Source organism: Schistocerca cancellata, chromosome 9 (genome assembly GCF_023864275.1).
Source record: "Schistocerca cancellata isolate TAMUIC-IGC-003103 chromosome 9, iqSchCanc2.1, whole genome shotgun sequence".
Classification (NCBI taxonomy): Eukaryota; Metazoa; Arthropoda; class Insecta; order Orthoptera; family Acrididae; genus Schistocerca; species Schistocerca cancellata.
Genome location: NC_064634.1, coordinates 371,444,341 through 371,458,467, shown reverse-complemented (window position 1 = coordinate 371,458,467; position 14,127 = coordinate 371,444,341). Strand labels below are relative to the sequence as shown.

The 14,127-nt window shown below is 49.6% G+C and overlaps 1 protein-coding gene across 1 annotated transcript; it reads left to right on the top strand.

The window, feature by feature from the left end:
* The first annotated feature begins 536 nt into the window (after positions 1-536).
* On the top strand, positions 537-11,083 carry LOC126101430 (trypsin-1-like). Its single transcript, XM_049912090.1, has 3 exons — positions 537-796; positions 10,483-10,492; positions 10,685-11,083. Exons 1-3 carry the CDS (start codon positions 537-539, stop codon positions 11,081-11,083), a joined length of 669 nt encoding a protein of 222 aa, XP_049768047.1.
* The last annotated feature ends 3,044 nt before the right edge of the window (positions 11,084-14,127 follow it).

Genomic DNA, 14,127 nt, shown 5'->3' with positions numbered 1-14,127 from the left:
AAGATTTTGGGACAGTGTCATTAAAGAAGCCATTAAAATTAAGGTCACAGACAATCTAATCAACCGTGACTCGGGATACCAAATCAGCACTGCCTGGAATCCAGCGCTTGAGCTTGTGAAAACTCAACGCAGGACACTCCGGAATTCTACAAGAAATAGAAGTGGAGACCAAGAAAACAGCTGTGAGACAAGGTGTCGGACATTAGAGACCAGATCTGACGCACCCCAGATCATGAACTCGACTTCAGAAGACGGTCAGGCCGGGCGCGGATGGCGGAGGGAACACCGGCGACCTCTAAGGGACAATGTAGCCGCGTCGGGCGGGCATTCGGAGTTAGTCTTCCGACGAGAGCAGACGTGTCGCGCGCGAGCTCGTGATGTCTACGGAACCTACTTCGGCTGAGGGTGTGGCGGATCGCCGTCCGGCGGAGGATACTTCGTCGGCGGCCTCATCCGGCCCCCCACCTATGATGACCAGGCAACGGCTACGTGGGAACGATCTGTTGACGACCTCTGCAAGGAACTTGGATCTCGCTATGGATTACACCCGTGAGTTGTCGGGAGAAGAAGACGACGGCCACCAGCAGACTGGTCGTAAGCGCACCGGCGAAGCTAATACCGGGGCCGATGACGGATTTCGGAAGCCGCCAAAGAAGAAGGTGTCGAAGCAGCCGCAGCAGCGGCCTGACGCGGACGCGGTGCCAACGTCTAACCGCTATGACGTCATCCAAGATGGCGCGGACGGCGTTCCACCGCCCCAGCAGCAACAGCAACAGCAGGGGCCGCAGCAGCAACCGTCCCAGCCTCAACTGCAGCGGAAGGTGCCGCCGATTGTATTACAGTTTAAGAACTCCTACAAGCAGCTGCACACGTGGTTGAAGGAACATTGTAAGCAGTCGTTCACTGCCAAGCAGACAGGGGGAGATACCCACAAACTCAGCCTCTCCTGTACTGAGGACTATGTGGCTGTAATGGATATGGTTGGGCGAGAAGGTATACCCATGTATACCTATCCGGCGGTCCGTCCACCGACCTTGAAGGCGCTCTTTAAGCACGTTCCGGCGTCTCTCACGCATGACGACCTGAAGGAAGAACTGGAGGACCTCGGCTTTGTGGCGACGGTGGTGGACTACCACCGTATGCCCTGGACCAATCAGCTTACTGGTCACCGCGTCGTCGTCCTGCAGGACACTCCTCGGCACCGGGAGATATTCCAGCTCACCAGGATTTACGATCTCTCCATCACTGTGGAACGTCTGCGGAAGTCCCGTGGCCCGGTCCAATGCTTCCGGTGCCAAGGATTCAACCACGTGGCCCGCCACTGCACTATGCCGCCTATGTGCGTCAAGTGTGGTGCTGCCCACGACAGCCGCCTTTGTCCACGAAGCAAGGATGAGCCGCCCGTCTGTGGCCTGTGTGGAGGCAACCATCCTGCCAATTTTCGTTCCTGCTCGAAGCATAAGGCGGCTAGCCGTCGGCAACGGGGTCTTCCGCCTGTTCCGCCCTCCCGACGAGCTGATGCCCGCCGGAGGCGCCAACCGCCGCCCACACGGCCGGCCACTGACAAGCGTACGTGGCCCTCACTCATGGAACGCCGCTCCGCGAGGATCCAGGCCGGTGTCTCAGTGGCAGATGCATTAAAGGGCGTCTCCCACCCACGAGCGAATGCGGCTACTGAGGTGCAAACCGTCCCGCCGGCTCCTCCGCGCCAGGACCGCCAGCCTGCTTCTCCTTCGCCCACAGCAGTGCCTACTGTTGGGCTCCACGAAGTTTTCCAGCTGCTGCAGCACCTGACCACGATGGTGACCGAATTGACTACCGCCATCGTCAACCTGCCTGCAACCATCGCCGCCACCGTTGAGGCGACGATCTCACGCAGCCTTCGGGCTGCCAGTGCTGTCACTCCAGTCACCCAGCATGCCTAGACGCCGCCGCTTGGATGATTTACGCATAGTGGCTTATAATGCCGCCAACCTCACCTCCGACCTTGCGGAGCTCCGACAGTTTTTGTTTGAACACGACGTGGATATTTGCCTGGTGAATGAGACTTTTCTCAAACCAGGCATCCGCTCCAACATCGCAAATTACCAATGCTTTCGGACCGATCGGCCGACGCATGGAGGTGGTACGGCGATCTTCATCCGCTCCTCCATCGAGCATTGTGAAGTTCAACCGCCAGTTATCGGGACTATTGAGGTCACTGCTGTCCAGGTTGCAATAGCCACTGGCCCAGTCACATTTATGGCTGTTTACCGGAGCCCTCGCCGCCAGCTCCTCATCGATGATGCCCGTCTCCTTCTACGGACTCCTGGCAAATATTTCATCGCAGGTGACCTCAATTGCAAACATGCCGCCTGGAATTCGTTGGTCACCAATCTTAATGGGCGACTTCTACTCCAGGCCACTGAAGAGGTGAACGCGTATGTCTGTGGTCCCGTGGAGCCAACGTGTTATCCGAGCAGAGGGAGGCCAGACGTTCTTGACATCGCAATTACTCGGGGACTTAATCAGTTCCTGACTGCTGAAGTTCTCCACGCCCTGAACTCCGACCACCTGCCGGTTCTCTTTCAACTGGACGTCGCCCCGGCGCAGAGTACGGGCCACCTCAATCTCAACCGCACGGACTGGCCCTGTTTCCAGCGGCGAGTTACTGCAGCCCTGCAGCGACAGGTGGATGGCGTCGGCGTTCACGAGGCCTCTGCAGCCCAGTTTGCTGACACTCTCACTGCAGCTCTGGTGGATGCGACGCCCCGCCCGCGCCCCAGCACAGTCGCATCTTCCGCTCTCCCAGCGGAAATCTTCCAGGACATCCGCACACGAAATCGCCTCTGCAAGGATTGGCGTGTGACACGGGACCCACAGCTGAAGCGCCACATCAACAGCCTGCGCCGTGACATCAAAGCCGCAATTGTCCAGCATAAGAATCGCCGCTGGGCTGAGCAACTGCAGGCGTTCACCCCCGACCCCATGCACTGGAATGCGGTCCGCTTTTTTACGAAGCGCAGGACACGGATGCCCCCTCTTGCAACACCGACTGGGACGGCCTATCTACATGAGGATAAGGCGAATCTCCTTGCGGACATCTTTCAGGAGAATTTTACCCCCCTTCAAGAGGATGTGGACCAGCTACACGTCGACCAGGTTGACGCAGCAGTGCAGACCATCCTCCACGGGGACGGAGAGGAGGACCGTGACGACATCCCACCTATTTCAGTGGCCGAAGTCCGTGCCGGCATCAAGGCTCTCCCGGCGTCCAAGGCTCCCGGTGTTGACGACATTACCGGCCGGGTCCTGAAGAACCTGTCGCTCCTGGCTGTGGTTCATCTCACTGCCATCTTTAATTGGGTTCTGCGGACTCGCTCCTACCCTGCAGCGTGGAAGCACTCCATCGTCATTGCTGTTCCAAAGCCGGGCAAGGATCGGAAGGACCCAAAATCCTACCGGCCTATCAGTTTGCTTCCGCACGTCAGCAAGCTGTTTGAGCGGCTTCTTCTTCAGCGACTCCGGGCCATCCTGGATATTCGGGAAATCCTCCCCCCGGAACAGTTTGGCTTCCGCACCGGCCACTCCACGACCCAGCAGATTGTACGTGTTGTGGAGTACATCACTCGCGCCTTCAATAACCGGGAGTACTGTGGAGCGGTTCTCCTAGATGTCACGAAGGCCTATGACAGTGTTTGGCATGCTGGACTTCTATGGAAGATGGACCACCTCGGCTTTCCCCGGGCGTACGTGCGCCTCATGGCGTCGTACCTGCAGCACCGCACTTTCGCCGTCCGCGTTGACGCGGCCCTCTCCACTGCCAGGCCTATCGTCGCCGGGGTACCGCAGGGCTCCGTCCTGGGCCCCGTCCTTTATACTATATTTACCTCGGACCTTCCGACGTCGCCCCGAGTGGAGAAAGCCGTCTACGCCGACGATACGATGCTCTACACCAGGAGCCGGTGGCATGCCGCCATGCATTCCCGGCTGCAGCAGGCGTGCAACGACCTCGAGATCTGGGCCGCTCGCTGGCGCATCCGGTTCAACCCCCTGAAGACACAAGCCATCGTCTTTACGAGGAAGACGTCGATGCCGGCCCCGCCACTTCGACATTATGGGACCGCCCTCCCCTGGCAGCAGACTGTCCGGTACCTGGGCGTCATCATGGACCATCGCCTACTGTGAAAGCCACACATCGACGCCGTCCGTGCCAAAGTCCACCAGCGGATGGGCGCGTTGTACCCGTTCCTTAATGAAGGGTCTGACCTTTCCATCCGGAATGGCCTCCTCATCTTCCGGTTATTTATACGGCCGATTGTTGACTATGCGTGTGAGGCTTGGGGCAATGCGGCCCCCACGCATATCCAGCGTCTTCAGGCGCAACAGAATAAGATTCTCCGGCGGGTCTTCCATGTACACCCGCAGTTTCCGCATCAATATCTCCACCATGCAGCTGATGAACTGGAAGTGATGCCCCGCATCCAGCAGACTGCCAGCCGTTTTTACCGACGGTCGCACGCCTCTGCCAATCCCCTCAATCGAGACGTTGGCGCACCTCAAGATGTTCGAGACCGCTATCAGCGGCCTGTTGCACTCCTCGACCGCTGAGACCCGGGGGTGCAGCCGGCGGACGCTGCTTGCAGCTCCGTCCTTATGATTTTCATTTTATTATCCCGCATACCCTGATGCCATACACTCAATAAAGAAGTTCAAACCAACCTTTCTCCTCTGACGAATGCAGGCAATGCCGTCAGGTAAATCCTGTGTTACTCTCCTCTTCTTGGGACATACGATAGGCGGATGGGCGTTGGGCGGGCCACTCCACTGAACAACAGGTGATCCGCGTCGTCGAAGACATCACCCTCGCCTTCAACAACCAGGAATACTGTGGGGCAGTATTCCTCGACATTTCCAAGGCGTTCGACAGCGTCTGGCATCAGGGGCTCCTGTGGAAATTGAAGCAGCACGGATATCCCCGATCAATGGTACAGCTGCTCGCATCATACCTCCGAGGGCGAACCTTCTCTGTTCGCGTTGCCAACTCCTGCTCGACTCTCCGGCACATCGACGCTGGCGTACCTCAGGGATCCGTCCTTGGGCCGATCCTTTGCTGCATCTTTACATCGGACATCCTCACCTCCCCCAGGGTGGAAAAAGCTATGTATGCTGACGACACCGCCATCTACACGCGAAGCCGATGGCCTCAGGCCATGCACCGCAGGCTTCAGGAAGCCTGTTCCGACCTTGGAGGATGGTCCCGCAAATGGCGGATTCGCTTCAACGCTCAAAAGAGCCAAGCAGTCATCTTTACCAGAAGACGACCGCCGCAAGTGCCGGAAACTCGGTTATTCGGTGCAGAAATCGCGTGGCTGCCCTCAGCAACTTACCTCGGAGTCGTGCTGGATCGTCAGCTCATCTGGCAACAGCACGTCACGGCCACACGCAGGAAAGTGGACCAGCACCTTGGAGCACTTTACCCGCTGCTTAATGAAGGCTCCTCACTGTCAGTTGCAAATGGCCTCCTCATCTACAGGCTATTCGTCCGGTCAATCATGGACTATGCCTGGGTCGCCTGGGGCAATGCTGCCACCCGCCACATTCAACGTCTACAAGCGCAGGAGAATCAGGCCTTACGAAGAGTCCTACACGTGCACCCGCAGTTCCCGTCTCGTTACGTACACGAAGCTCTGCACGAATCCGAGGTCTTTCGCAGATTTCAACAAAAAGCCAGACGCCTGTATCAAAAATCCGTGGTCTCGGAAAACCCACTCATAAGGAACATCGGAGTCCCGTCAGATGTCCGGGATACATACCAACGACCAGTCGCACTGCTCAACAGGTAATGCACCTGACAGTGTCCAACCCACAGAAGTCCAAATAAATTTGATTCTATAATCGGCAAATAAAGATGATACTTTCCTACACCTGAAGTTCCTTCTCACATACCCAGAATTAGTAGTCAATTCATTCGGGTAAATACTACCTTCCCTCAACCCCTGCCGGTAGTTTAGATGATGCGGACCGGTGCGTCGGGCGGGCGCGGACCTCAGACGGAACACACGACGCGGCGCGGACCGATTAGGGAGCGCCCAGGACGAAACAGAAGTGTAAATCATAGTAACAGTCATGAGATAGAGTACCCAACATCTCAGATCGGGTCTGACACACCTCAGATGACAACCACAACCGTTGAGGACGGCCAAAACGGGCGCCGACGGCAGTCGGAACATCCGCGACTGGAGGGGTCCGTTGAAGCCGAGTCTGGCGGGCGCGGACCACAGATGGAACACTCGACTCGGCGCGGACCGATTAGGGAACGCCCAGTTCCTCCCAGGCACAAATACTGGACTCGATCGACCCAAGGACCAGTCTCAGGTAGCACCTGAGGAAGACAGCGAGGCACGCTGTTGAAATATCGTGCGAGAACGACGCGAACATCCAGCTGGATTCCCGAATATCCAAGATGTCAACAGAGCGCCGGGAAAGCATGAAGAATTACACGCAAAATATTTCTGTTTAAAACAGCAGATAAAAATTCGCTTGATGCCTCCCGAAGAGAGAGTATCCATTCCTTCCAAGCTAATTATGTAAGTGTAGACCAGATATGTCTCAAATTCAAAGATACAGTACCGACAGCAATAGATAGATTCATACTGCATAGTTTAATAAGAGACGGGACTGATTTACCATGGTACAAAAAACACGTCAGGACACTGTTGCAGAAGCAATGAAAAACGCATGCCAAATTGAGAAGAACGCAAAATCCCCAAGACTGGCTAAGTTTCACGGAAGCTCGAAATTTAGTGCGGACGTCAATGCGAGGTGCTTTTAATAGTTTCCACAATGAAACATTGTCTAAAAATATGGTAGAAAACCCAAAGAGATTCTGGTTGTATGTAAAATACACCAGTTCCAAAAACAGTCAATACCGTCGCTGCACAGTGGCGATGGAAATGTTACCGATGATGGTGCCACTAAAGCGGAGTTACTAAATACACTTTTCCGTAATCCCTTCACGGAAGAAGACGAAGTAAACATTCCAGAATTTGAAACCAGAACGGCTGCTAGCATAGATGACATGAAAGTAGATATCTTAGGTCTTGTGAAACAACTCAAATCACTTAAGAAAGGCAAGTCTTCGGGCCCAGATGGTATACCGATCAGTTCCTTTCAGAGTATTCAGACACAATACCTACTTTCTTAGCAATCATATACAACCGCTCACTTGACGAAAGGTCTGCTCCTAAAGACTACGCGCTACAGTCTGCAACCGCGCGACCGCTACCCTCTACGGTCGCAGGTTCGAATCTTGCCTCGGGCATGGATGTGTGTGATGTCCTTAGGTTAGTTAGGTTTAAGTAGTTCTAAGTTCCAGGGACTGATGACCTCAGAAGTTAAGTCCCATAGTGCTCAGAGACATTTGAACCATTTTGAACATAATACAATCGGCCTTCTACTTCAGTTACTCTCGAAGTCTACTTCGTGTTTCGATGTCTATGACATCATCATCAGATAGAGTTAGCGGTGTTTACATCTCGGACTGCGTTTGTAGCATGCAGATGTGACGTGTTTTAGTCACAAGGCGGTGATTAATTTTTCTCATCCATTAATTTTTCTCTTCCATTAACGACTAGACATTAATGATAAATACAATACTGGCTTTTATGTGTGATTATTTTGTTGCAATTCATAACAAAAAGAGACATTCGTTGGTTTCTCGTGAAGTATTTGAAAACAATATTTCTTCTGCTTTTAATAGCAAGAGATGAGAGCTGTCGCAAAGATTACGAAAGCCGAATTATGTTATGTGCCGAATACTGTGACATGTCATTCTTACGCAGTTATTAATTTAACATATTGTAATTGAATAATCGAGGACAAAATATTTACGCTTTATAAGCAAAAAGACATGTAATTAGAAATCATTATCTATAATGAGTTGATTTTGCCTAACTTATGTAAGATATACATCAGTCGAATCCCCAATATTCTTAGGAACATATCCGGAAAAATATGTACTCTATATAAGTTACTGCTGTTGATTTAGTATTTATGAGACAGTTCTACATTTGATTGTTTCCTTTTTCTCCAAATTTTTCTCAACCTTCTCGAAGCTGTATATAAATTTTATGCTGTAGCTGCTCTCACGTTCTGTATGGAAGTCATACAATATTTTCATATTCCTCTGTGTGCCATTGTTCAGAGATGCTGATACTTATGTATCTGGTATGTTGCATCTGAGGACTTAACGAGGGTGAGTCAAATGAAAACATTAAATATATTTTAAAATATTATTTATTGGGCAGAAGTGGTACAAATCTGTATCACTTTTCAACATCATCTCCCCCACGCTCAATGCAAGTCCTCCAGCGCTTACAAAGTGTTGTGGCGTAGCAAGAGCCACGCCACTCTGAGGTAGCCGAAAGGCACGCGATGTAATGCAGACGGGCGTGAATTCTGGAACAGGATAACTATTGAATGGTAGCAAGAAAAGTACGTAGCTTATACTTAACTTTTATTCTCTGATGAATACAGCGTTCTTCTTGAGACATTTATACTATAACTCTCAAAGTAGGTAAGGCTAATGGCGCCTTGCTAGGTCGTAGTCATGTGCTTAGCTGAAGGCTATTCTAACTGTCTCTCGGCAAATGAGAGGAAGGCCTCGTACGTCTAGTCGCTAGCAATGTCGTCCGTACAACTGGGGCGAGTGCTCGTCCGTCTTTCTAGACCTGCCATGTGGTGGCGCTAGGTCTGCAAGTACTGATGGCGGCGACACGCGGGTCCGACATGTACTAATGGACCGCGGCCGATTTAAGCTACCACCTAGCAAGTGTGGTGTCTGGCGGTGACACCACACAAAGTGCATACAATCCTTCAGAAAAAAATTCTTCTGGTAGCCCGCGCAACCACTCATGCACCGCGTGACGTACCTCTTCATCACAAAGGAACTTCTTTCTTTCCATTACGTCTCTGAGTGGTCCAAACATTTGTAAATCACTTTGGGCAAGGTCTGGTGAGTATTGTGGATGAGGAAGACACTCAAAATGCAGGGGTGTGATTGTTGCAACTGTTGTACTGGCAGTGTGGGTCCTTGCATTGTCATGTTGCAGAATGACACGTAATGACAGCAATCCACGCCGCTTTGATTTGATTGCAGGCCACAAATGATTTTTTAAGAGATCTGTGTATGATGCATTGGTGGCAGTGGCCCCTCTAGGCGTGTAATGCTCTTAAATGACACCTTTTTCGTCCCAAAAGAGAGTCATCATAACCTTCCCTGCTGATGGTTCTGTGTGAAACTTCCTTGGTTTTGGCAATGAGGAATGGCGCCATTCCTTGCTCGTTCCCAGTAACGATTCTTCCGAAGAATCCATCACCTTCTCGTCCAAAGCCCCGAAGAAGTTCTTCACAACCATCAACACGTCGTTGTCGTATCTCAGGAGTCAGCTGCCGTGGCACCCATCTTGCAGACACTTTGTGAAACTGGAGCACATCATGCACAATGTGGTTTGCTAACCCATCACTAATCTGTAAACAAGCTGCAGTGTCATTCAGTGTCATTCGGCGGTTCTCCGTCACTATGGCTTCAACTGCTGCAATGTTCTGTGGAGTCACAACTCGTTGTGCCTGACCTGCACGAGGGGCTTCTTCCACTGAAGTCACACCATTTGCGAACTTCCTACTCCACTCGTAGACTTGCTCCTGTGAGAAACATGCATCACCGTACTGAACCTTCATTCGTCGATGACTTTCAACAGGTTTCACACCTTCACTACGCAAAAGCCGAATAAGAGAACGCTGTTCTTCCCTGGTGCAAGTAGCAAGTGGGGCGGCCATATTTATACTGATACTGCGTCGGTATGTGTGCATCTGCACTATGCTGCCACGTACAGGCCATTCAGCACATTGCTGTAGCACGCTTACCAACTTACACGATAACGTCGCGAAATTTCGATTAGTTTTTACAAATTTAAGGTTTTCATTTCACTCACCCCCGTACGCTGTCTGATATTGGTAGTGAAGTTCCACCAAGTTTGGTTATTTTGTGTTGAACAGGAAATGTATGAAAGACAATTCCGTTCTTATAAGGATTTGATTGGATGCACTGTGAAAAAATTATAAAATACCCAAGCATCAGAGGAATTTTTTTTAAAATATAAAATAAATACATTGAAAACTTGCCGATAACGAAATTATACTATAGAAATTAATAACCCAAACAGTTCTCTTCGTCTGAAGTCCCTAGGTGAGGCTACATAGCTAAATTTCTTCCTGTAAGAAAATCATTAATATATACAATTTTTCTACGCCAGCAAATACATCTGATAATTAACTGACAATATAGTGTGCAATTAATCAGTACACTTCTGCTAATATTCCTGTTATCTGTATTATAATATAAAAATTTGTATTATTGTTTAATTATATGTAATAAATGAAAGAAAACATTAAGGCTTGGTGTGAAAAAGTTAATTGCCTAAATATAAATTAATTATATAGGACACACAGAGTGAATAGGACTGTTTGCGAATTTTCGGATTCACTTTTTTTCTAACTTTAGGACATATTGTCAACGAGTTAAAGCTCCTCAGATGGTTTCGATTTGTTTTGGTTTTCGTCATTTAACTATAAGCATAACTGTTCTACTGAGATTTCCCTCGAATAGTTTCTACGTTGCATACAATTCCATTCCGGTTTGCAGGTGTCTGGTTCGTTGCTTGGGACGTATGCACGGCCCGTCGGTCTACCCCCAGACGGGTTCGACCCCGAAGACTGCCTCAATGTCACGGTGACCGGCTGGGGCGGCAGGTCCACCAGTGGCCTGCAAGCGGTGAACCTGCGCAAGGTGGACATCAGCATCTTGGCGCGCCGTATCTGCCAGGACCTGTTCGCCGGCTTCAACGCGGTTAGAGAGAGGATGGTGTGTGCCGGGGAGGCCGGCGAGAGCGTCTGCGGGGGCGACTACGGCGGCCCGCTGGTCAGCGGCGCCGCGCAGCTGGGCGTCGCCTCGTGGTCAGCCTCGCCGTGCGAGGCCACGCCCGCCGTCTTCACCTGCGTGGGCCAGCTGCGCTCCTGGGTCCGCGCCACCGCTGGTGTCTAGCTCCAGAGCTTCCGTACGGCAGCACCGATGCAGCCACTCAAATGCAATAACACACGTGATGGAATTTTCTTCAGTTGCTATTTTCTCATTGGTTAACTCATCCATTTTAAATGACATACGCAAATTTATGCTTCAAATATTGTACGTGTATATTTTCCGCCGTACGAGAGCTATGCTTAGAGGCTACAGTCCGTGACCAAATTAATATGGCCACTTAAGGAAATTGTTGTTTGTATTTTACGAGATTAGGCTAATTTTAAAGGTTAATATGAAAATACGTACATTTATCTTGAACTAAGTTCTGATAGATATGTTCGTGCACTACTCGGCTCTGGAAAGAAAGATGACTTGGGACTTAGGAGGCCTGGCGTATCTAAAATTGCGTGTGAGTATGGGAAGGCTTACAGCGGCCGTTGGATTCGCACAGTGCAGGAGAGATACGTGAAACATTGCCGTCATATGAGAACGTTGCTTAAACGAGGAACACGGGATGAAGTTTGACGAAACATTTCCGGTTTAAGACTTTTGAAAATGGGTTGGCAGACAGTCTGATTAATAGAGACAATCGCTTCCTTCAAGCAACACGTGGAACTCTGTACTACACCGCATCAAAGCAGAACGTTCTTCGGTGTCGCCAGACCAAATGTTTGAAACTAGTTTTTGACTGCGATTTGTGATTGCCTCCAACGCTATCCGCAACGTGCCCACTCTTTGAGGGCGGCGATAGTTGCGGGCGGCACGTGCGCCGTGTACTGTACGGAAACCGGTACAGGGCATCGATTTAAAGCGTTGGCGTCAGTTTTCAGCGGGACTTAGCAACAGCAGCGTTCTTCTGAAGACTGCGGAGAGGTGGATAATCGAAATACTGAATTGATTTTAGGATCCGGCAGCAAACCCGAGGAGACTCTCACGAATGAGTCAATTTCGTAATATCTTTCTCAGCGATATACATGATTTATATTTCTTGCTCGAAAAATGTAATCTTTGATTTTTCTCTCGCTCTCCGTAGGAAGTGTTGGAAGGAGGAGTCTTGTGGAAATTTTTTAGAAGCAGACGTGACGTTGTATGTTATTCGTGGGTCAGTAACTGAGAGTTCTAAAGCTACAAGGACCTAATTATTATTATGTAGTAGTTAAAAAGGCCCACCTAACTAAACAATCCTGGACAATTATAGTTATATTCGTGCAAGAAGAACTTGACATTAACATACCGCTGAGAAGAAGACACGAAGCCAGTGAAACAAAGTGGATATGCCATTCTCTTCCAATTAAAAATGACGAACACCCACGCAGTAGATTTACCGTGAGATAGTTGTTCGTTATTTAAACGACATGTTAGAATTCTATTGTTCGGAATCTCCACTGCCCGGCAGTCCAACTCATTTCATCCATTTCAATAATCAGCTGCATAACTGATAAGCATTGAGGATTGCTTACTCTGTGAGTACTTTGTTCTGATCTGAGACGCATAATATTTTATCTATGGCTGATGCTGTTATTACCGACATTGTTATCTCTGACGCACGCACGTTTACTCCACTGTACTGTGTCAGATGGTTTAAACTCTACTTGCTACTTGCCTTGGAAATTTAAGAATATCCGGGCAAATATCAGAAGAAGAGAGAAGACTATCCCGGATGCACCACAGAAAGAGCATCAGATATTTAATTTTAGCCGTTCAGGCAGGAACACTCCCGTCGTTATAGTCGTGTCGATCTGGAAGTCGCCTCTGCGCACTTCCATATTTCCAAGCCTAACAAAACGTTACTCTGGCCAACAATCAATAACACGGCTTTTGACATTGGTATCTCACCGTGTCGTAGTCCGTGGGGAGGAGACACCGTCATCCTGCTACCGAAGACTACATCTCATGGGCTGACAAGTGCTGGTAGGGGCATAGTCTGACAGGACGCTCCACCAGCCTTGTCAAGCCGTCCCTGTCTTGTTATGATGTGAAGTTCAGCCGGTAAGCGTATGCCGCTGCCTGCCAACTGCTTTCAGCAGCTACTGAGCGGAGAATCTTTGGTGTTAAACATCGAGCAGTTTTCGATTTAGTAACCTAGAGTTCTAAAACTTCCGTTTTCGTATGCTTCTGTAGCAAAGGAAGCTATTTGCCCTCAGCATATCTAGTAAGAAATATTTACAAACAAGAGGACTAAGAAGTAGTGGAAGGTTTTTCTCACTTGAAAGGTCATTATAATGTTCCAGTATCGCTGCTTAAAATATTTGCTCATTATTTCGACACCTGTTTCGGAAGTACCTGTGTATTCAAAATTTGTTATTATTCACAGGAATTTTAAAGTTCATTTTTTACAAGTCAAGAAGTTCGTGAATTATTGAGGTATAATTGAAAGTGGAATTATAATTTTCATTATTATGAATTAACACAAACAACAATGTTGTAAGTAATTTTTATACACTAAAGTGCCAAAGAAACTGGTACACCTGCCTAGGGTCCCCGTGAGCACTCAGAAGTGTCGCAACACGACATGGCATGAACTCGACTAATGTATGAAGTAGTGCTGGAGGGAACTGACACCATGAATTCCTCAGAGCTGTCCATAAATCGTTAAGAGTACGAGGGAGTGGAGATCTCTTCCATGCAGCACGTTGCAAGGCATCCAAGATATGCTCAATAATGTTCATGTCTAGGAAGTTTGGTGGTCAGCGGAAGTGTTTAAACTTATAAGAGCACTCTGTAGTAATTCTGAAGATGTGGGGTGTTGTATTGTCCTGTTGGAATTGCTGAAGTACATCTGAATGCATAACGGACGTGAACGGATGCAGGTGATCAGACAGGATGCTTATGTACGTGTCACCTGTCAGAGTCGTATCTAGACGTATCAGGGGTCTCATATCACACCAACTGCACACGCCCCACACCATTACAGAGCCTCCACCAGTTTGAACAGTCCCCTTCTGACATGCAGGATCCATGGATTCACGAGGTTGTCTCCTTACCCGGACACGTCCCTCCCTTCGATACAATTTGAAATGAGATTCGTCCGACCAGACAACATGTTTCCAGTCATCAACAGTCCAATG